The following is a 25230-nucleotide window of genomic DNA, read 5'->3' on the forward strand; positions in this document are numbered from 1 at the left end:
TTGTGCCATCATTGAGTACATTCAATGAAGACCAGTTCATGAACATTTACAACACCTGTAACAAACAAACAAAAATCTTCAAGAACTGAAAACAGATCCTCAAATGGTGGGTGCCAAGATCCCTCTGGGATCTCTTGTTATTTATAAAACTTGTTACAAAGTTTTCATTTTACCAGAATCTTGCTTATTTGAATAATTCTAACTCATTTCATCAATTTCATTTGAAATTACAATTCACAAAAGATCCTGTATAACAAATCGCACAAATTATGTGATTTGTTTTAAAGATTGGGACCAAAATTTGGTGGTATTGAAGGTTTCTAAAGTTTTACGTATTTTTCTAAAAGGGCAATAAAACCTTTGGAATACCTATAACTATGATGTTGGATAAAAAGTTTTGTACAGCATTAATTCATGAAACCAGCCGTTGTACTGCAGTAGAAAAAAAAATAAACAGGAGCTATCTCCCCTGTGATCTTAGTGATGCACTCTCATTTTAAGATATTGTGCTTTGTCCATCGTCATGTGCCGTCCATTATGCGTAAACTTTTGACATTTTAAACTTCTTCTCAAGTTCCACCAGGATTGAGCTCCAACTTGTATGAAATGATCCTGAGATGGTCCTGACTAAGTGTTGTTTTTTCAGGTTGATCTGAGATCCAAGATGGCTAATGTAGTCGCCATATTGAAAAATGCCTTTTAAAATTCTTCTCCAGTTCCACTGGTGCCATTGACCTAAAAGTTGGTGGGAATGTTAAGGAAAGGTAGTCAACAAATTGTGGTTATTTTTCGACCTTGTCAAAACTTCGACATGGCAGTCAGGGAGGCCATTTTGTAACATGATTGTGCAATCATGGTTTTCCTGTGCAACGCCTATTTCAAACATCTCAGGTTTCACCAGTGGGATTGAGCTCAAGCTTTACTGTCAACACTTGTAACAGTTACCTACTCTCACCAAAACTACCATCTGCATCACGGAAAACAAGTTCTTAGTAAGATTACATTCAAAGGAGAAAAAATAACCCTTCTCCCTGTTGAAAGTTTTGTCGTCAGATGACCGTTAAGGCCTGTGACCCTCTTTTTATTATATAGATCAAATAAAAAATATTACAGTATATTTTATTTTGATCAATCATTTACAGGTTAAAAATGTAACTATGTTAAGAAAATAAAGTTGATGAATACCAATGAAAAATGTTTGTCTTTTTACTCAAATGGTAAATCAAAGTTGCACCTCCAGAACAGTGAAATAGAAATAGCACAAAAGGAGTCCAGCACTATTCCATAATACACTGTGTATATACAGTATTTCAAAGCCACAAACAATAGTTATGATTATTGAATAATATTATTCATATAGTATGTATTCATACAAATATGTTGCGTTTTTTTTTTAAGTTAGTTTTCCATTTCAAACATTATGGTTATCAAACATTCAGTTTGAGCCATAATTTTAACCTCAGGGAGGATTGTATAAATAGTGATGCTCTGATGACAGCTAGACTTGCCAGCTAAAAACATCATCACTAACACAATATTTTTTAATCATGGAATAGAACCATACTTATATTTTAGAGAATATTGTCCTTCATAAAAAACAGTCATGACTAGACAACCTCACCCTTCATGAGAAACAGTCGTGACTAGACAACCTCACCCTTCATGAGAAACAGTCGTGACTAGACAACCTCACCCTTCATGAGAAACAATCGTGACTAGACAACCTCACCCTTCATGAGAAACAGTCGTGACTAGACAACCTCACCCTTCATGAGAAACAGTCGTGACTAGACAACCTCACCCTTCATGAGAAACAGTCGTGACTAGACAACCTCACCCTTCATAAGAAACAGTCGTGACTAGACAACATCACCCTTCATAAGAAAGTCGTGAATAGACAACCTCACCCTTCATAAGAAACAGTCGTGACTAGACAACCTCACCCTTCATAAGAAACAGTCATGACCAGAAAAATAACACTTAAATATGAAGTCCACCATGCTTAGTATGCTCATATGTTACCAATGTTACTTATGAAATTTGACCCAGCTTTGCATTGATTGACGGTAACAGGTGTCGGATATGTGTGTCCAAGACATCAAGAGAGAGTGTATATGTATACTGTAAATGATAGGAAAACAACAAAAATTCTGCTACATTTGTGTATATAGTTAATCATCATCTGACCAATTTGTTGTACAGTCAAAATGTTTTAGCTTTAGGAGAAGAAGTACTTTGCTCCTTTCCTCCCCATACATTACATAACTATGGTTGAAAGAAAATGTAGAACATAAGTATTCAATATCAGTGTAGTGGAACTGGAGGGGTTTGATCATCAGCGACTAGTTGCTCAGTAGGTAGAGCATCCATCTAGAGTTTGTAAGTTCCTTGGTTTGAACCCCGGTCTGGCCGCGCATTTTTCCGCTCCTGTTACATCAATCTGCAATACTTTGTCACAGTAAATGTCGAACCTCAAACCAAAATTGTTTATCAGAACCTTTTAGACTAAAGTACAAAGAAGAAATGGAGATCTGATATTCAGTTGAAATACCCAAGTGCTACAATAAGCTGAGATGGACATTTTGGAAGTGTCACCATTTGTGAGCTTCCTCTTTCTATAGCTATGGGTGATGGTCAGTTGGGCGATATCCCACTGGGACCTAGATGTGCTTGACACATCACTAAATGCAGATATGTACACTATGTACTTGTATACAAGTTTTTTTCACTTTTTCTGATAGATGATATCTTTTTAGAAAAATGTTTATACCCACTGTGTAGGATGAGGAGTTTACAAAGCTGGTTTTATTATTTCAAACCATTTAGTAATTTTGAAACAAAATTGGTTAAACAGTATTCTGTAATACCAATAAAAAATTACAATTGTGTGTAATTACATTTGTAACGTTAATGATATTGTTGTAAACTAGACAATGCCATCGTTTATCATCTGGTTGCAGATTTCTAGTTTTGTTTATATAACAGTTTAAAGTTTAGTAAAAAGGTCACACATACATGTAGGTAGGTATCCATATATTTGAGGGGTGACTTCTTGAGGGTCATTGGCCAACTGCCATGAGGGTCGCTGTATGTGAGGGCTGTGAAAAAGAAGTCAGTTAATAAGTGGATTTAGAGGAAGTGGACTTACAGAGTGGAGTTAGTGAGAGCAGAAAGAAATATCGAGGACAGTACTTTTCAGGACAGAGAAAACTATATAAGGAAGAATTAGGCACCTGAAGATTGAAAACATTTATTAGGTCTACATGAGATTATCATATTAAACCTCATAATTTGTAAAATTGATACAGATTTGTGTGTTAACACCCATAATATCACCACAAACATAGAAAGTTAATGAAATATTCATTTGGACAAAACTGACAGACATTCACACAATCAAAGATGCAAACCCATTACATATTTCAGGTGACTGGTTGATATTTGTTTTCACAATTGTAAATGACCTATGTGACCTTTAAACAAGGTCAAGGTAATTTATTGAACAAACTTTCAGCAATATGTGTTCATGTATGTAGATATTCAGAAAGTTTTCTCTCCCAGAGACACACAGATCTGACTTCATTTAAACACACATGGTGTTATGCTGGATACTTTTTTTGTTATAGCCCGTAGGAAAGTCCTTTGTTTAGTCTTAGACTCTAATGAAGGAAAATGGAAGTGACAGAGTTTTATGAATAAATTTCCAAATATAATGCAGATTTTCAGGAAAAGTCAGTTACATTAGTCCATTACAAGCTTATAAAGATTACAGCTGGGGGGAATGAACCGCAAACAAACGATCCGTGATTGGTTCTAATATTGCAACGTGGCTTTCGGTGTGAACAGCACGCTTTATTGCCCTAAACTTAGTACTCAAGCATTTTGACGATCGATATTCCACGAGAAACACGACAACGAAAATGGTAGACATGAAGTTAGCGGCGTTGCTCTTGTTGCCGATTTTCATCACGGCAGTTTTGTCGGATGGCGAAACAGGAACAAGGAAAGCTGTGGTTGAGGTACTATATGTTGTAGTCAATTATAAAGCGCATATATACTTTCTGTAGACAGAAGGTAATCGTTGTTGCGTTGTCGTCTGTTGATTGAGCTTTTACTGCCTGTTGTAATCACAGGCATATTTTTGTGCCTAGTTGACTGGATATTTGCTTGGGTTGTTTACGTTCCAAATACAGATGGATGTGGTTAAACTTACCTGCCTACCGTCCTTTGGGAGTAACGTATACAGTGTCCTATTTGTCTTATTCCTATATTGGTACAGCTGTACCGTTTTTAAATTTATAATATACACCCCCCGATTTACCTGATAATCGCTTCTTCATCGGATTGGGAATTCGAACATCACGAGGTTTGCGAGGTTGCATTGGAAAGAACAACCTCATTATAAGTACAGATGATTTTTGTTAGGGATTGGTGCTGGTGAACCCCAGACGAATATTAAAATGTCAAACATTTGAATATTTCTTACTAATATGATGAAGTATCTGGGTTTTGACCACATCTGCTAAGATATACCAGAATATTCAGTCAGAAATGAGGTAGATGGACTCAACACAAGTGGTTGGATGGTGCAGTGGTAATGCATTCGCCTTTCACCTAGCTGTCCGCGGTTCGATTCCCGCAACAGACCTGAAATGGTAAGGGGTCACCTGTCCGACCACATGGGTTTTCTTTGGATAATCTGGTTTCCTCCCACAATGAGACCCCTTGCACATTTACATTCGGGCCATCAAGAGTTTAGTTTAAGTTGAAATAACTTGTTTCACAATTGTTGTAAAATGAATAAAGTTTATATTACAGGTATATAAAATTGTGGGCTACAGCTGTTGGTAGTCAAAATTGATATTGTGTAATAGGCAGTAGTAATGAAAAACAACCAAGGCCTGCCATCAGTGGGGTTTGCATTAGTGACCCTTTATCTGAAGCTAGACACTCTACCACTGAACTAAAGGGACATTCCTACCAGCCGAGGCTAGTAAAGTTACCTGTACTCTCAACTTCTACACTTCTCCCTCAGTCATAAAAGTTTTTGATCCTGAAGAAAGCGATAAGAGAGGTTCAATATTTGCATCTGAATCTCCTGTAGCTTCTACCCTTGGAGTGGAATAGGAAGGGTTAATAAAAAGCACCCTGCCACCACTGGGGTGGGAACTAGTGACCCTTCGGTCTCTAGCTTGACATTCTACTGCTGGACTGTAGGGAAATTTCCACTAGCCAAGGCTTGTAAGACAATCTGAACTCCCTACTTCTACAGTTGAAGGGGTTGGCCGACTATTACTGGGTGTTTCTGAGAAATTTTTCCTCTGAATTAAGGTATGCATCAGAGTTCTATTGAATCCTTTGAAGTGTATGGAAGTTTAAAACCTTGACAGCCTGGTACTGCAACATTTGTAGCACCATGAATGTAGGATGTAGAGGACTTTCTGAAGTATCAAAATGTTTTTTAACATATAACTTTTAAAAATTGTTTGAATAAGTGATTTTTATCGTAGTTTATGACAGTTACTCAAAACTGCCATGGTATCAAGAGGAGTTTGGACTACATTTCTGCACAGAGCAATTCACTGAATTGTTTGTATGTCAAGGTGACTAGTTCTATGAGGGAAACAGTTTGAACACAAAAACAGAGTGAAGTTTCAATCAGTGTTGCAGGATGCATGGTCAGTTTCTTTTAAAAAGTTTTTTGGTTCAGGACAGAAATCTGATTGACAAATGTTGCCTGTTCCTTACATCCTTTATCCTCACCACAGCTGATATTTTTGAGACACTGACCATTTACAGTAATTTGAGTCTTTAAAAGTGAAGGTTATGAAAAGAAAAATATCTATATGATGTGGAAAGTGACAAGACCATGTCATCATGTACAATTAAAAAATCATATTGTGCTGTTTTTGGGATTGGATTTTTACTGGAATGTTGTTTTACATTTTAGAGTTGCAGTGGATGACGTTTGAACCGCTTTCCTGCCATAAAAAGATTTGTATATGAAGATGTTGATGCAGGATTATAGTATCCTTTGAGTAGTATAAAATTATGTAGTCTACTTTATGAAAATTCAAATACTGGAAAAAAAATTGAATATGTCACTTATTTCGCCAATGTTGCCTTGAAGAGGTGTTCAGGAATATGTATAATATTTTTCCACCTATAAGCCTAAGTATGGCAATTATAAGCCCCCTTACTTCAGTTGTACTTGTAAGGTAAACAGATGCTAAATTTATCATCCATGATGAGCCCACCTCCCTACTTTGAGCCAGAGTTTAAGCTTTGGCCACAAGGGCTTACTGCAGGCATTTAACCAGATCTGCTTTGGAAATATTCCCGAATACAGAAAAGTACAGTATTTAACACAAATTAAAAGCCACACTGGCTAACCACACATACTGATGGAGTAGAATTGAAAAAAAGGAGTGGAAGTACAACCACACTCAACCCAGTACCTTGTGAAAACAATAGGTATATACTCCATAAAATACTGTACTAAGTGACTTGGTTTTAAAAGAAACAATAAGGCCATGAAATACTGCTTCCCGTTTTATGGTAAATATTACTTTGAAAAAATTAACACAATACATTTGATAATTGTAGATAGAAATATATTGCTATATAATATCTGCTTGCCTGGTGTACAGTAAAATATTCTGAATGCTGTGTGGATATTATCTGACACTAGACACAGTGCCAAGTGGTTTGAAAAATTTAACTTGAGCCCTTAAAATAAGGTATGAAAATTGCAAGTAGATGAAGGAAATATCTTTCTTTTTTCTTTTAAAATGACCTCGACGCACTTTAAATGTCTGAGGGGTTAGATGTCAAAAGTCAACAGGCACAGGTTGCGATATTTGGTTTGTAACATGGAGGATGTAGGGCTTTCTTAGTTCAAGGGAATGAGCTTGAACTATTATTGAAAGTTGCATGAAAAATATCTTCACTAAAAGTTGTCTTCCCTTTATTGGTCCGCTTGCATAACTTTTGATTTTCTTACTTTTCCTGTTTACGTCAATACGTGTGTACATATTGAACATTCCGACCCTAGAGAGTAGACTGGACAGTCTACAGTTATATAAAATTAATTCCTTGACAGAGCTGAAGTCCAGGTGTTGAGTTCCGCAGGAAGTCAGGAGCTCCGCCAGTGTTGATCCTTGATGAGGGCGAGGAAAATGAGGAGGTAAAATAACATTTGTAGTTCACAATACATCATTGATCACATTATAGAGTAGAAAAGGATTTCACTTTTCTCTTATAGGAGACCGGGATTATCTTGCCCAATGCTAAATTTATTGGTCGTGTCTGATCTGTTGGGTACTTTAATACAATACTTGGTGCCAAATGACGTTATTCTCATGTTTTTCCAACATAACGCTGCAAATGGTGGTAATCTAATGGAATCAAAAAAGTTTGGAAATGAAGCTGGCTGATAAAGTTGTATGTAATTTTGAGTTATGTTCGAGAAATAGAATTCATTACTTGTATAATTTTTTCAGATTCAGATGTCTAAAAATAGAAAAAAGATAGTACATTGGTGGCCTGTAGGAGGTAATTGATATATCAGAGTTGGGCTGACATTCTGTAATATTTCATTCTTGGCTTCACTCTGAAAGATTTTTAATCAGAAAGTCAGCCCCTGATTGAGATTAATCAATATCCTAAACACAGGATGTCAGCAGTCTACAGTTAAACTTTAATAATATATCAAAATTTTGACAGTTGTATCATAAGTTATCTAATCTGTAAATGTTTGTTTTACAGAGAATCAGTTTGGAAAGTCATGACTTGGAGTCCTGTCGAAAGCTCATGGAAGAAAAGGGTTTCAAGCGAAAGGAAAAAAAATCTGTTGTAACTGATAAAGAAGATTTGTAAAAACCTACATAGTTAGAGAGAAACCTGTTAGAATTCATATCATTACTTATACTCTGGTAGGACGAGTAATGAATGGAATGTATTTTTATGTAAACATCAATATATTCATGTTACAAAATTTTTTAAGAAATAAGATTCAGTAGAAAAACGAGAAGCATATATGTGATTTTGATTTTAGTCCCATGTGAGAAGAGTTCTGAGGCAACTGAAGCTATATATACTGACGTGTCAAAATGATTTTATCCTGAATTAAGCCCAGTAGCATCACATATTTTTTGTATACCACTGACAAAGTCAGAGTTATGCTTGTTTAATCTAGGATGTTGAAATGGCAATTATTAGTAATTTTAATGAATAGCAATATTTACCAATATATATGGGTGGACCTATTACCAGGCAGAGACTTATCTCAGGATAAATGGGTATATTTGTAATGTTTTCATAAAACAAAACTGAAATTAAGTCTTGTATGTATTTATATAATACATTTATATTTTTTAATACAGGGCATTCCATTTCGTTCAAAATCATAGTTTACTTGCTGTTATCATTGACAGGTCAATCTGAATGTGTTTTATTTAGAAGTTGAAAGTAGACTGTTACACTACCTGTGACAAGGATTGATTAGAATGAATGTCTTGATACGAAGGCTCTAGTGTGATTGTTCAATTCTTTCTATCTTGTTAAGAAATGAGATATTTTATATCAGTTACTATTTTCATAATGAAATTTTATCTATTTAAATATCTACACAATGTACATGTGCAATAAACATGTTTTCCTTTAGAAATATTCAGGTTTGATAATCTCTCAACATGTCTTAAGTGTGTGTTTTGAATGCATGTGTGTGCGAGAATTATTTAACAGGTAAAATTGCATAATTTGTATTTATTTCCATCATGAAGAAAGATGTTGTCGAGATTCACCAGACAATGACTTGTCTTGCTAGTTTTCTGTGAGGGCAAGATTTTATGAAATTAGGAACAAAAACTTTAGCTGTTTCTAATGGATGGTTGACACTTGTACCCCATAATGGAAACTAGCAATGAAGTTGTTGTGTAATGTCTCTTGATGATGAAGCATGGAGAAATCACAATAAAATCTGTGATAAATCTTTATCTTTGTTTTGTTGTATCTGTTGTCTAGTCTTAAATTAAATATAGTTGATGTTTCTCTGATAGCCATCAGACTTTCTCATATAAGGGTAATTTGAAACTATTGGTCCGTTTTAAACTAAGAATATAAGAACTGAGTCTGGACTACATATGTCAATAGTTGATGGTTCTGAGATGGGCATCACACTATAGAATGCTATGGGTTGTTCTGAATTACTGATTTTATGAATGAAGTAAGCGTACTTCGTTCTGAAACGTGTTCTAGTCGTTAAACTTGAGAAAAAGTGGATTTAAGCATCAGCTTACATAGTATATTGAAAGTGCGGTTGAAATTAAATTTGTGAAAGAGGCATTGGCTCTCAATCCCCTCTTGATAAATTTACAGTTCTTACAATTTTGTCATTTTAGCCCACCTGAGCTGACAACAAAAAGACCTTTAGCTGAACTGACAACAAGACCTATAACGATACTGACCTATATGAGTGTGTATACAGAGAAAACTAGTCGTTTCATATTTTGAATTTAGAAATATATATACAATTTTTGATACTGCATCTGTATAGGTGAATATTTTCGTTGGAGTTTTGAATATTTTATCTATTTGATCCACATGATATTCCATCGCAAAACTATCCTTGCACTGATCAACACAAACACAACTTTGATCCCCATCACACACCCAAAGACTGGATAAGCAGAGCAGGATCATAACCTATGACCAAGTAGGTGCTAGAGTGTGCAATAGAAGACTATCTGTGCCCATTGGTATTCAGAGCAAAGTACTGTGATGGAAATGTGTAAATGGCAAGACGCAAGAGAAACATGGACATACAGTGACAGCATTAATTATGACCAAAAAACTGTGACAAAAGGAATTTTCAGCCTACCATTATTCAATGAAATGTTTAAATTGCCATGTGTCCTTGTGATCTATCTGTCCTTAAATCATTTGTGATATCTCTTTGTTGAAATTTACAGTGGATCCATGATAATCAAGACACCTTCATTTCCAACCTTAGTCATCTAGTTCAGTCAATATAATTAGAACTATCTCCTTCAATCACAGAATGATCACGTTGTCAGTATAATACTGTTTCTTTTAAGAATTATGCTTTTAGTTTTCTAGACTGATCAGAGAAACCAAAATAGCTGAATAGCAGTTATCTTGAATTTTGACCGGGAAAGTTTGTTATTGCTATTTCTTGAAAGATACTGGAGGTATCTTTCCTAAATTTTCCTATTGGTCACAAGTATGTCATTTCAATTTAGAGACTAATGAGAGAAATAATAGATTAATCTTTTTAAAGTTTCATATATTCCACTTGGTCACAATCATGTATCTTGATTATTGATAGGGAAAACAAAAATGGTCGACAGGTAGCCATCTTGGATTTTGACGATTGTAATTTAAATGGGATAAGTAGAAGGTCATTTTTTCAAGGTACATTTTCCATGCTTAGCAAATTTAATTCCATCAGCAATAAAAAAAAAAAGGAAAATAGCAACCTAGGTATTCAGTATTGAAGTGATGACATGTAAACATGTGACCTAATCCTTGCAATATCGACACAATAACCAAAAACTACAAAAGAATCAAAACAAAAATTTATTTTTTCTTCTTTCCTGCGCTTTTGCCTTTCTTTTTTTGCATTTTCAACTGTTGTTTTTTCTTTTTCATGTCCTTTTTCATGCGGCCATCTACAACTTTGTATGGTCCTTGCACGCCAGCAGGTCGACGGACCCTCTTGCCAGCACCTTTCTTAGCTACTACATAAGTAACTTCCTTCTTTTTAGCTGATAGCAGGCCAGCCTTCTTGTAAACTCTGTAGACAGAATAAAAAAGTTTAAAGTTATACAGAACACAGATACAGATCTAGGGTAAATATTTTCCTATATAAAGTATATTGGATTACTGTAAATTTCTAATGTTTAAGTGAATTGAGGTCAGATGTGATGATGCCAAGTCCTGTATGAAGTCAGAATGATGACTTTCATAAAAGGGTAAATAATTAAAGATTTGGTTTCTGAACAAGCATATTAGGGAAATAGCTAATGTGTGAAAATGGTATGAAGTAGAGTTCCTATTAATTTGTTGGTCTATTGACAGTCATTACAGTATGCTCTCAATAATATCTTAAACCATAATACATACTGTTTAATCTGCTGCCATCTGTCTCTGTCTGTAATGTCTGCCGTGTCGGATATCACCTCCGCCTTCTTCCTTGCTCGTTCAAGACGCCTCATTTCCTTTAAATAATAATAAAGGTTTTGGAGAGCTCTAAATAAATTCTGTAGTTCTGGATGAAACCTTTTCAATATCCTCCACTAACTTCACTGAGCAAGGCATAACTAATGTTTGATTTTAAAGTTTGAGTTCTGGTTGAATGATTATTTAAATCCTGAACCTTAACAAAGTAATCAAAAGTACAAGATGATCACAGATGTCCACACACTCCATTTCTGAACAGTTTTTACTGTCAGTACACTCCATTTCTAAACAGACAAACAATTGTTTTATAAAGGAATCGATTTACTGACAAGCATGATGGCATACAAATAAAAGAAACATTCTGTAATACATATATAAAAAGATGAATATTTTACCTTCTTCTTTTTCCTGGCTTTAGCCTGGGCAATCTTTTTGATAGGTCTAGCGTCAATTGATTTCATCTTCATCAGGTATTCCTGGACGTCTCCCTGAAGGTATTACAGTACAGAATGGCTGTATTGGTTTAATCTTGAGCTTAATAATAACTCAAAATTCAGCTAAGATTTCAAAGCATAGACACAAGATTCATTTCCACTAACTAACTATGGATTATCCACTGACTAACTATGGATTATCCACTGACTAACTATGGATTATCCACTATGGATTATCCACTGACTAACTATGGATTATCCACTATGGATTATCCACTGACTAACTATGGATTATCCACTGACTAACTATGGATTATCCACTGACTAACTATGGATTATCCACTGACTAACTATGGATTATCCACTATGGAATATCCACTGACTAACTATGGATTATCCACTGAATAACTATGGATTATCCACTGACTAATTATTGATTATCCACTGACTAACTATGGATTATCCACTGGATTATCCACTGACTAACTATGGATTATCCTCAGACTAACTATGGATTATCCACTGACTAACTATGGATTATCCACTATGGATTATCCACTGACTAACTATGGATTATCCACTGACTAATTATTGATTATCCACTGACTAACTATGGATTATCCACTGACTAATTATTGATTATCCACTTACTAACTATGGATTATCCATTATGGATTATCCACTGACTAACTATGGATTATCCACTATTGATTATCCACTGACTAACTATGGATTATCCACTATGGATTATCTACTGATTAACTATGGATTATCTACTGATTAACTATGGATTATCTACTGATTAACTATGGATTATCCACTGACTAACTATGGATTATCCACTGACTAATTATTGATAATCCACTGACTAACTATGGATTATCTAATGATTAACTATGGATTATCCACTGACTAACTATGGATTATCCACTGACTAATTATTGATAATCCACTGACTAACTATGGATTATCCACTGACTAACTATGGATTATCCACTGACTAATTATGGACTATCCATTGAGTAGCTATGGTTTATTCACTAACTAAACTATGGATATGCACCTGCAAAACGATTCACTAACTACCATATGGTGCACATAATACAATGTTAGAATGACCTCCAAAAACATCTTGGAGATATATCAACCGACGACATTCACAGACACATGTGCATGTATTCTTGCATGATCAAGAAGTGATGTTATCCTTCAATAAATATTACTCTAAAAATTTCATTATCTAACATGGTTAGCTTGCTAAACTGGTGTATCGCCTTATGAGCCAGGATTGAACATACCTTTGTGACTGGCATTTCTCTTTTGGTGTGTTTGGCTTCGTCTTTGATGAACCATTCTGGCAAATTATCATCATCAAACATGTATCTGAAAGTGACAAGATATTTTTTAATTACTTTATAACATGAGAAGTTACTTATGTTTGTTTGTTTGTATGCTTTATTGTACCATCAACAGCCAGGATCATTTTGAGGTGAAGTTGCTTTTGGTTACTTGGTGAAGTGTCTTGTCCAAGGACACAACCACATCAGCAGACTAGTCTGCTCTCAGCTTCCCAAGAAACACAAACCATCAGAGAGAATTAAACTGTACACCTTGGATCCTCACCTGAAGTTATGTAGCCCAACACTCTAACCCACTGAGCTATCATGAAGTGCAACAAATGAGATCACCATTGTTTTTACATTTAAAATGATGCCCAAACTTTAAACTGTGAAAGGAGGTACCCATATTATACAGTGTGGAGAAATTTCAACCAGAGCTTATCTTTTGCCTCATAAGAATGAACAAATTTTTATGCATTCTACGGTAAATTTAAGAAAGGGTAAAAATAAACGAACACCTTTATACAAGGCAAAAGAAACAAAGTTGCGATCTTAAAACTGCCCTCCTTTATGAAGAAAACTTGAAGTTGAAAGTGTGAAATAATCCTAACAGAATTAAATGACATAGAATAAAGACAGTATCATTGATCTTAATGTCTCTTAAAATCTGGCCTGTTAGGACCATACCTGTGATATCCACCATCGATTATATCCCGTTTACGTTTCCGAGACTGCACCATGGCAGCTCCAATAGCCAGTCCTGTAGGGTCCAGATAACCTGTACAAAATAAAATAACATGAATCGTATGAATTTTTTATGTTTGTACTTTTACCTGTATTTTCATCTGGAGAAATATCTCTCCATAATTTTATTGTTTTATTTTTTTCTTATGTTCAACCAGTTGTATGCTTTCAAATGCTTACTGTAAAATCAGTTATTTTTGTGGGGAACTCATTTTTTGGTAAATTCATGAGTCCTTAAATCAAAACACATGTACATTTATTGAGCTATATTTGTCCATGAACCCACCAAACATTATTTCACAAAAAATTCTATCTGAAAGTGAACTTACGAAAAACAAACGCCTTAACTATCAGGGTCACTTTTACTGGGTTAGAGTACATTTTTTGTTGGCGACACAAACAGAATATTGACGTAACAAAACTGGAATCAAATATCAGAGACTGAAAGGGTTTCTAAATATCCTTCTGTCTACAACTGGTTTAAATCTTACACGTTCACAAATGCTAGTGTTAAAGAATAAATGACATGTACTTAATGAAATCACTGTTAAATTTTACAAATCTATAACTAGTAATGTATGGAACCTATCCTGAGTGACTTTGAGTTTGAGCGAATACATACCTGCAGGGACTTCCTCAAACCCTGCTGTGTCTGAATGTTTCTGTTTTGCCCTTTTCTTCATCTCTGCTGTATCTAAATCACTATCATCACTATCGCTGTCACTTTCATCGCTATCTTCATCCTCCTCATCATCATCATCACTTTCATTGTCACTGTCATCTACATTAGACATATCTGAATCTGAGTCCTGCTTTTCATCAACACCACTATCGTCCTCTTCAGTGTCAACTCTTTTTGATTTCTTTTTTACCTCTTTTTCTTTCCTTATCTCTTTCTTCCCTTAAAAAAGAAAAGACAAAATTCTGGTTTTGTTGCTATACTTAAATGTAAATGAAGTTAAATATGAAAGCATTTTAATCAGATAGCAGTAAAGTGACATATTTCACACAAATTATACAGTTAGAAATTGCTAACTTAATGTGCCCCATTTAAATCTCAATATAAATAAAACCTCAAATGCAAACAAACAATATATCTGTTACAAATCCCCTAGCAACCTGCAGCATGTTTCATACCTATTATAATCAGTGTTTGTCAATCTCACTGGAAGCAGCTTTTGCAAAACAGCTTCCTTGAAATCTAAATTTGAGAGCTGTTGGGTGAATTTTGAAGCCTTTTAAAACCCGAAAATGGCAAGTTTTGATGTAAGAACAAGGGTCTCACAAGTTACCTGTGATGGTGCCTCCTCGTCGCTTATAGTCCTCCATCATTTTCTCGATCTCTATATCCTCGTCAACTTCATCATCTAAGCCAGCAAATGATTCCTGCACACACCAAATATCAAATTCCTTCATATCTAATGATACACACAGTTATCACCGTTTCATCCAAAAAAGAATTCCTGTACATAAAATATCCAATTCCTCCATATCTACCAATAATAAACAATAATTTCATCACCTAGACCAGTAAAGGATTAAGAATCAATGAAAAGAGCTATAAAAGATGATCTCAGCTGTTGGATCTATGGCAGAAACCTCACTTATACAACTAAGATTGACAAGGACGTACTCATCTACTGAAAGGCCGTAAAAGTGGACGAAAAAACTAATTAAAATAAATAAATAGCGATGATGTTAAGTTGAAGTATAGTCATGATATCAACCTAAAACTGACAAAGATAAATAGACCCTATTTATTTAAAGGCAATTATCAAAAAAGTTGTTACAAATCACTTTTACCAGTCAATCTTGTTGACTTGGGTGAAAAAATGTTGGGGGTCTTCATGAGAGTAGAAATTTGAAGAAAACTAAAATGATCTGGCAGGTGACCCCATACCTTGTACATAATCACTAGATCGACAAGCCTAAATCACAAACTAACACTGATAAATCCAATCCATCCTTGGAGAGGAATTTTGTTTACCTTGTTGAACCAGGAGTTGAGTTTACGTTCCACTTGTGTAGAGACTTTCTCTAAGTTGACTATCAATGGATTGGCATCCTTCTTCACCTGTTCATCATCTTCAAACTCCATATCCCTATTGTCACCAAAATTAATTTACATCTATTACGTCAGTCACTCATCTTCAAATTCGATACTCTTATTTTCACCCAAATAAATTCAAATCTTTTCATATCAATAGCAAAGACTTCCATCTGCAGCTTTCATTCAGAATTATGGTAAACATTGTCTTACTGTATAGTTATCTAATTTCTCTGCGCTAATATTTTCTGGTTGTCCCTGTTTGGGCTAGTTCACAGGAATTAAAGTTTGTCCATGCAGATGGCATTTTTCATTTTCATTCCCAGTAAAAATGTTTGTTTAGTATTTGATTTGTGCTGTCTTAAATGACTGTGAAATATGGGAAAATTAAACACCACAAATATTACCAACTATACAGTATATGACCAAACTACCTAAAAATTAAAGCATTTTCTCTACATAGATTTTATCAAAGAGGAAGTACATGTGGAAGTCTTAACATTAAGCAAGCCCAGATTAAGTCATATTCTATTATTCTGTGTTTGACACTGTAATGTTAAACTGATTTAACATTCTAATCCTGCTACAATCTTAATGAGTAAGAAGACATTCTATCTCACAATCAGGGATGGGCTAATTGCAGGATAATGAAAAAGCATTTGTTGGTAATTCAACTTAACAGAAAAACTATATGGGTGGGCTTATTACCAGGCATGAGCTTATAGACTCAACAAAAGTAGATAACATTTTTTCAATAGAAATTTAAAATTAGATACAGTAGAACCAAATAATGAATTTAAGTGTATCATACAGCTGTTTAGTCCTTCTGGTACTTGTCCATGATGCTAAAGGCCTAAACCTAGGAGGTGACTGAGAAAGGTCAAAGCTGGTTGAAATAAATGTCAAAAATCAGTCACAGAGGAGTGCTAGGTGAATACAGAGATCATTTTAAACATGAATGAACATCAGTAAAGACAGAGGGATATATGTCTTATATCTGACAATTTTATAAAACCATGTTTTCAAACAAAATTTTTTTCCAAGCTCAAGATAAAACTCACTCTTCTTCAGCATCTTCATCATCATCATCATCTTCCAAATCCTCTAAATCGGGCTCCTCTAGGTTTTCTTCGTCTTCAGATGAGGAGTACAGTTCATCTAGATGATCCTGACCATCTCGGTCATAAGTCTTCCGTTTCTGGTGTGATGTTATTTCAGTGTTTGCTTCCAGCTCCTCCAACACAAACTCGTCAGCAAAATGATTCTCGCCTGCTTCCACCTTGTCAAGTTGCTGTAGCAATGAAAAAGTTGATCATTTTGGTGCCATCAATATGTAATTGAAACACATAACATAATATTTGGAATGAGGTTCATCAGTGTAGACATCTTTTTATGGAAGATACAGATGGAAGAATACAATTTTCAATCACTGTTTGTGTTCAAGATAAACATCTTCTGTACCATAACATACCACTACAATAAACAATGCTAGTATTATTAAGTTTAATATCTTTCCCACAAAGCTAGAGTTCAAATCTGACCAGAAGTAACAGAATCATCATAATAAATCAGGCATCAATGACATGCAACTTGTAGCAGGTGGTGCTATTTTGTAGCTTTACTTGTAGCAGGTGGTGCTATTTTGTAGCTTTACTTGTAACAGGTGGTGCTATTTTGTAGCTTTACTTGTAGCAGGTGGTGCTATTTTGAAGCTTTACTTGTAACAGGTGGTGCTATTTTGTAGCTTTACTTGTAGCAGGTGGTGCTATTTTGTAGCTTTACTTGTAACAGGTGGTGCTATTTTGTAGCTTTACTTGTAGCAGGTGGTGCTATTTTGTAGCTTTACTTGTAACAGGTGGTGCTATTTTGTAGCTTGGCCTGTAGCAGGTGGTGCTATTTTGTAGCTTGGCCTGTAGCAGGTGGTGCTATTTTGTAGCTTGGCCTGTAGCAGGTGGTGCTATTTTGTAGCTATATCTGTTATCAGATAATCTATAAAGCAACACAAAATCAACTGACCGATTTGCTTTTCATCTTGTCCAAGTTGAATAAACCAACATCATCTGTGAAGTCATGTTTGTCTCCTGGAATCACCATTTTCATATCCATCTTCTGTCGCAGACGGGCCTTCTCTCGCCTCACCTTCTTCAGTTTCCTGTAAAAGCCAAACATCAGTATATCAGAATGTTATGTTGACATTACAAGTATAGAATGTAATCCCTCACCTCTTCAATAAATTGACTTTGGATTGTGACCCTTCACTCATTCATGACATTGAATTCAGAATATGACCCCACTTTTTGATAAAATTGACCTCACAATGTGACCCTTCACCTTTTAATAGGATTGACAGGATATGACCCCTCACTCTTTGATAAAAATGACCTCAGAAATTGACCTCTTACCTTTTCAGAACCTTTCTCTCCTCATCCTTGGCTTTTGCCAACTGAGCCTCTATTTGAGCTTCCTCATCTTCGCTGTCCTCTGCCACCTCCTCGACCCTATAGAGTTACATGTAAAGACAGGTCTGATTAAGCAAAAACAACAGCAATATGACCAATTGGACCAAGAATTTCTCTTATGAAGTAAGGACAGACCTACAGAACATATCTTCCTTTTTTAAAAGTTTATGCCTTATGAGGTCTGCATCAATATATCTGGGTCTATCAAGATTTATGCCTGAAATATTATATTTGAAGTGCAAATAAACAGCTTTGTCAGCACAAATGAATAGGCCGCAGTAAAAGCTGTCAAGACTCCTGCTCATCCATCCTACCCATCAAGAGCTTGTTTCATAACTGCTGTAAAATAAAGTTAATTTTATTTTTTTTATATATAGCTGGTATTTTAAAGGTCTTTCCAGACAGATCCTTATATCCAAGCAGTCTTTACTGATAGATAATCTTTAAAGTCATGGTTTTACAGACATGTGGTCCTTATTGAAAGATGACCTTAGAAGACAGGTGATACACACCTGATCTGGAAAGACAGATGCAAGGTTAACTTTAAAGACAGGCAAACATTACACATTAGTGATATTTACAGACGTGATTTCTAAAGACAGGTAATATTCACAGACATGTGTTTTCTATAGACAGGTAATATTTACAGACTTGTGATTTCTATAGACAGGTAATATTCACAGACATGTGTTTTCTATAGACAGGTAATATTCACAGACATGTGTTTTCTATAGACAGGTAATATTCACAGACTTGTGTACATAATATTCACAGACATGTGTTTTCTATAGACAGGTAATATTCACAGACATGTGTTTTCTATAGACAGGTAATATTCACAGACTTGTGATTTCTATAGACAGGTAATATTCACAGACATGTGTTTTCTATAGACAGGTAATATTTACAGACTTGTGATTTCTATAGAAAGGTAATATTTACACATGTGCTATTCATGGACAATATCTCATGCTAGTCTATAACAGGTTGTTGTTAGAATTGACTGTATGTTATAATGATATTACTGCACAAACTTACTTCTCCCCTTTGCCGTCCTTAGCCTCCTCATCCTTTCCCAAACTTTTCCTGACCTGTGTGCGCCACTTGATCAGCGACCTGTACAACATAGGGATATGGATTTACTTGTTTAGAAACTTTCTCAATGTACACAGAATGGCGTTGGAAATTTAACTTGCACTTCTAAAAGTGAAGTGGGGAAAAACTGATTTTTGAATTGCGACAAGAAGAAAATAACCAGCAAACATATTAATTACTCAAGCAGCTTAATTATACAACTACATACATTTTAGGTCTCAAGGTCTTTTCACCGGAATAAAGTTGAAATTCAAATTGGTTTACATCATCGAGTTCACTTTTAACAAGAAGCATCTCTGCTAGTTAGCTTTATTTCAGTTCGAAATTGACACAAATTTTGAGAATTGGCCAGGGTGAATGATGCAAATAAATTATTACTGTTGTGTAATTCTTCAAAATAACACAAAAAATCTGTCAAAGTAACACAAATGATCTGTCAAAACAATTCACAAATACTTTTGATGCAAGCTATATTAATCACTATCCCATTGAAAATTTATATCCTTCCTTCAACAGTGAAATTCCCATCATACCTGTACTGTATCAAGTAAATCGGTATTTCAACACTGCTCGGAGCACAGCTGGACATAAATATATTGTTCAATGTTAAAATTATCCAAGTATCTGTCTCATCAGCAGTAGTTATACCTTATATCTTTCTTTCCAAGCACCTTTAAATCTGCAAGACATTCCTTAATTTCCTTTGTAGTCTCTGGTAATTTAGTAATTTTGTCATCATCCAATACCACCTGTTGTTAATAAAGGAAGTCAATTTTTCAAAACAATTTTAGCTTTAGATGAGACATTTTGTTTTTATGCTATCAACTTCGTCCTTAATTCAATCAAGTAATAACTGTTATTAACAATACAAACAACAAGTAACTACAATATAAGAATTCTAACTACCTTATCATAACAAAGAGATCTTTCTTAATGTACAAGTAAACTTAATTTTGAAGAAAACTTTTCATGATTAATCTAAAAAATTACAAATTTGACAATGAGAAATTTTGATAATATAAATGTGTACTGATAAATTACAAACTTAAACATGCTCTTACTAATTTAGTTCTGTGAAAGTGAAAATCATGACTTCAGCATGTAATAGCCATGTTCTATTTCATAGTATACATCATAAATCAATTATATGTATCAAAAATCTTCAGAGAACATCACAAACATCAGAGAAAACTTAAATCTAACTCACGGCATTAGACTGGGCCATCAAGTCTAAAAAGTTTTCACTATCTATAAACTTAGAGGCCTGGAGTGTGTGATACAAGGTATAATCTCCTTCTGCATAACCGTCACGCTGTCTGCAACGACACAAATACAATACAAGTCATCAAATGTAATTTCACAGCAGTATTCTATTAGCAATTCATCTCAACATGGAGAGACTCAAGTGGCTTTTTAAATAGAATTGAGTTTTATGGTATTTACAACCAATCGACTACAACAGGTCTAACAAAATTGGTACAAGACTAGCTTTATCCTTCCTCCCTGAGTTGTCTGCCCTGTGATAGCCCTTATTTATGTACTTACTTACAAAATTCATAAAATGTATTGAGAACCCAAATTTCCTTACAGTTAATGAACTTATTTATGGGAATGTCTTCTCATACTAAAGAAAGTTCATTTCATAATGATCTGATTATATTTGATTAAACATTAAGAAAAGTGAAAAAGAATAAAGATATTGTTAGCACAATACAAATATAAAACCGAGGTATTGTCTAAAACTGTCACACTCCAGCACCTACCTTCTTTTTTTCTCTGGATGTATAAGGTTAATCATTTGTTTGGGTTCCATGTCAATCTCCTTGAACACAAACTTAGGATCTAAGAACTTTGGATCTATTCTGTCAGGGGCCAGGAACTTTTCACAGACGACAAATATTTCAGCAGACTCGTTACGAGAAGCTTGAGGTTTGGTGGCATGGACTTTCTGAAAGAGTTGCTGAAAAACCCATAGTAAGGAGTTGTAGTCTTTAGATCTGAATACTTTAGTGACAAACCAACCACCTTTCTTCAAAAATTCTGTAGCCAGCTTCAGAGCCTGCAGGGTGAGCTGAGCTGAAATTAACCAGAGTAGGACAGTCAGTACGGAGGGGAAATTCATCACTAACACAAGCGAAATAACAAAATAATAATAATAATATAACATATTTCTTAGACAAAAACCACTATTTAACATTTCATATAAAAACAAATACTTTAGATCAATGCTATGCATTAGGATATTTTGAAAGCTGAATAAAGACTCACACTATTTTTATTCACATATCAAATCAGTATTTCACTTCAAATATACATCTAAAATGGAAATAAACTGAAACATTAACTGATTAATTATATGTGCACAATGGGTGAGCATGAACTGAAGAATTAGATAAGAAGCATTGTCATAGGTAAGTCACCTTGTTGAAAAGCATCATGGAGCCAATTTTTTCCAACATTTCCAGCACCATCGTGAATCACAGAGTCAGCTTTCCATGTCTGTAGTTCCTTTCTCAATGCCTGTGTAGTAGAAAGAATTTTTGATTAAAATACAGATAGACTTATATCAGGGATAAACCTACCCACTGATTATTCAAACAAAGACATCATTTTATGGAAAATATAGAAAACAAACTGTCATTGTCAAAATCCAAGATGGCCGCCTCTGCCATTTTTTATCTGATCAGTTCCAAAACATAGGAGAAAGAGGAACCTACATATGAAATTTGAGAAAGACCCATCAAACATTATTCAACAAATAGCGATAAAAACTTTCTTTGTTGCAATCCGAGATGGCCTTCTGTCTGTCATTTTGTTTTTCTGATCAGTCCTAAAATCATATGAACACAACCAGGGACCAAAGGGAACCTGCATATGAAATTTAAGGAGGATCTATCCTGTACTTCTCAAGAAATAGAAATAACCATCTTTATCAGGGAAAAGCCAAGATGATCACCTGTTGGCTACTTGTCTTTCAGATCAATCTTAAAATCAAACTGGCACAACAAGGGAATCTACATATGAAATTTGAGATAGAGACGTCCAAGAAATAGTGATATGAGGTCAGATTTCTAAGAAATAGAGAAAAATCAGCTCTTAAACAAGTATCCTATACATTTATGATGCAACAAAATTAGGCTTTAAGGGGAAAATATTCATAAAATGCAAGACTTTTCAATGAAGTTTCCAACATCACTGCCACAAAGCTATCAGAATGAAAATTCTAAGATGTGCCAGCAAATCAACTGACAGCCAGGTTCAAAGATTACCTGTCTACATTTTTCTGTTGTGATATCCTCTACCAGCGTCTTGCAGTTTCTGATTGGACGTATTGGCACCAAGTCAACACCTGCAATATAAGCACTGTTTATTGCTCCAAAGCAGTAACATTTCACATATACATTTGATCAAATCAGGGTAAAATACCGTAGCTTGAAAACCTTTCTACTTTGTCTGAGCAAACTGATTTCTTGGAGGGTCAAAATATGGTTCAAACTAGAGTAAAGTTTCAAATTGCCTGTGAAGTTTTAAGTATAAAACTTAATACTTCTCATTAAATATCTATTTCAAACCTTTTCCATAATTTAACCATGTACATCCACCTGTGTTTTATTTACAAGATATTTTACAAGTGTTTTGTCAATTATAAATCCCCTAATTACATACAAATTGTATCTAATTGTAAATGACACAAATATTTTCCGTTAAATTTCTTTGGTCAAATTTATGTTGCCAATTGTGCCTTTTTCTTCTTCCATGACCATCAGTCAAAAATCACATATCTGATGGTATACATACCAACAATGAGACTGGAGACTGGTGTGTTTTCTGCCACCACCTGTAGCCAGCCTCCAGGGGCTGCACACAAGTCAAGGACAACTCTTGACTTTTGAAGAAACTCATACTTCCTGTTCAACTGGATTAATTTGAATGCAGATCTAGCTCGATAACCTTAAAATAGAAAACAGTTTTGGGTGATATTAAAACAATCAAAATATATAATCATAAGTCATTCAAATTATCCTTTCACAGAATATTGTCAAAAAAACATATTTGATGGTATTGAATTTCTGCAAGTGAGTAAATTCAAGTTACAACACAAATAAAGATATTAATATATCAAATCAACTTTCTTACTCTACAAATGAAAATACTTAAACAGAATACCTTTAGATTTGAAGTGATAGTTATTACTACAATAGGAAGAATTCAACATATAAAAAATTAAGTGTGTTTTTACTATAAATGAGCTATTTTAGTGGCATAAATGTGACAAAAGAGGTCATTATACTTAAATGTCTTTGTTAGGGATCAAACCTGGAACCTCATACTGCTAGTTTTATATTCAAAGATGAGCTATAGCCAAAGAAAAGCCTCCCTCAAAAATAAGCTAGTACCCACAAGATTCACATAATCACTAATATCATAACTCATTTATTTAGTGTCTATATAATTCTAGTAGTTACTAGGATCAACATTTTAGTATATAAGGCTGGGAGTCAAGGACAACAGGCCAAAGTGATATATTGTAAAGTCCTACCCAAAATGTCATCTGAATGATTTGACCCCTCGTACAAAACAGAACTGGTTACAGTTACTGATACCATGGACCCAGAAAACGCCAAGCAAGCAGTGAAATATACAGTGAAAAAGTCTGGCACCTGCCTGTTTAATGATTGTATGCAAAGATATTAAACCCTACCTTAAATGGAAAGTTCAATCGTATATACCGCGAGACCTCTGACAATTGACTTTATTGTTTGTTTTCATCAAATTGTTTAAACAAAAGCAGAATATTTTTATTGTCATTCTCAGGTCATATATAGTCTTATAAATGTGATATTTGTATAAAACAAGAACCGTGTGAATACAACAGCATGTTAATATTCAGTATAAACAAATATTACATGTTTCTTTGGACAATCGTTTTTGACCACATACATGATTTTGTTTGACTGACCAGTCCATAAACTCCCATATCGCCCTAAGTACCATTCATATATTTGTTAACTAGTTATCCAATAAAACGCCCGAATTCTGAACTACAGTAGAACATTCCAAAATCAAGTACCAGGTTGACATTTTAGCACCCGTTGACAGGTTTTCAGCCCAAAGGGAATGCGGGTTTGTTACAAACTGTGATGAATTAAATATCTGTTGTGTTGACAACCGCAGAACATTGCGCTTTGAATTTGTGAATTAACCAGTTAGACCCCTGCCTCCAATGTGGAACCCCCCCACTGACATGCCGAGCTTATGATGTTCATCAAAATATATGATTTTAAGAGGCATTCCTTCGTTGATTTAAAACGTAAATACCTGTTTCCTTAGCTAAATGGTAGAACTTGTCCTTCCTCGACTTTCCTGTCTTTGACTTCTTCCCCATTTTGGACGAATGTCTTGAAGACAAGAAATTATTTAGATATCAACATGCCCATGTGGTTCCCAAAATGCGTATGTGTAAAACGTCACTTCCTTTTCCACCGTAGTTTATAAATACAGAAACAACACTTTTCCGGAAATGTTGGTTTTCATTAAAGCTTCCTCGGCGTTTTAACTGGAGTGTCCAAAGTTAAACGGTGTTCATCGCTTGGCTGGCACGTTCTTGGTTTTCATAAGAGTCTTAATTCGTAGAAAAATTATAAAAAATCTTCTTCTTCCAGACTTTTCTTAGCAATGAAGATTAGCTAAAAGTACGTGCAGAAAAATATGTGTATGTTTTTGTATTATTTAATAAACAATGTAAAACTATGTGCAGAGGAGGAATTTAGTGTAGGAGGGGTTTGAGAACAGCTTGGACCGATTGATCTTTGAAGAACTATCTATAGTCTGCCTTTGAAGGCGTTATTTTTTTCAGGCAAATTGTTCAAAGTGAGGTTCGACTGAAATGTCACTACGGTGTACTCGAG

General features: G+C 34.7%; 1 protein-coding gene and 1 long non-coding RNA gene across 2 annotated transcripts; one reads left to right on the plus strand and one right to left on the minus strand.

The window, feature by feature from the left end:
- The first annotated feature begins 3919 nt into the window (after nucleotides 1-3919).
- Nucleotides 3920-8994, plus strand: LOC132550075 (uncharacterized). Its single transcript, XR_009554208.1, has 4 exons — nucleotides 3920-4019; nucleotides 5951-6027; nucleotides 7111-7186; nucleotides 7768-8994. It is a non-coding gene; the product is annotated as an uncharacterized LOC132550075 (long non-coding RNA).
- A 1589-nt stretch (nucleotides 8995-10583) lies between these two features.
- LOC132550076 (pre-rRNA 2'-O-ribose RNA methyltransferase FTSJ3-like) lies at nucleotides 10584-24752 on the minus strand. The gene is made up of 19 exons (XM_060214085.1): nucleotides 24641-24752; nucleotides 23120-23272; nucleotides 22591-22670; nucleotides 21742-21841; nucleotides 21085-21397; nucleotides 20529-20637; nucleotides 19970-20070; nucleotides 19265-19342; nucleotides 18170-18265; nucleotides 17784-17919; nucleotides 16829-17058; nucleotides 15708-15822; nucleotides 15013-15106; nucleotides 14343-14621; nucleotides 13664-13754; nucleotides 12935-13019; nucleotides 11598-11690; nucleotides 11146-11240; nucleotides 10584-10816 (listed from the first exon to the last, which is right to left on the minus strand). The coding sequence occupies exons 1-19, from the start codon at nucleotides 24705-24707 to the stop codon at nucleotides 10600-10602; spliced, it is 2532 nt and encodes an 843-aa protein (XP_060070068.1). The 5' UTR covers nucleotides 24708-24752; the 3' UTR covers nucleotides 10584-10599.
- Nucleotides 24753-25230: the final 478 nt, after the last annotated feature.

This window comes from Ylistrum balloti, unplaced genomic scaffold, assembly GCF_031769215.1.
Source record: "Ylistrum balloti isolate Yb309-2 unplaced genomic scaffold, AGI_CSIRO_Ybal_v1 Utg370104, whole genome shotgun sequence".
Taxonomy (NCBI): domain Eukaryota; kingdom Metazoa; phylum Mollusca; class Bivalvia; order Pectinida; family Pectinidae; genus Ylistrum; species Ylistrum balloti.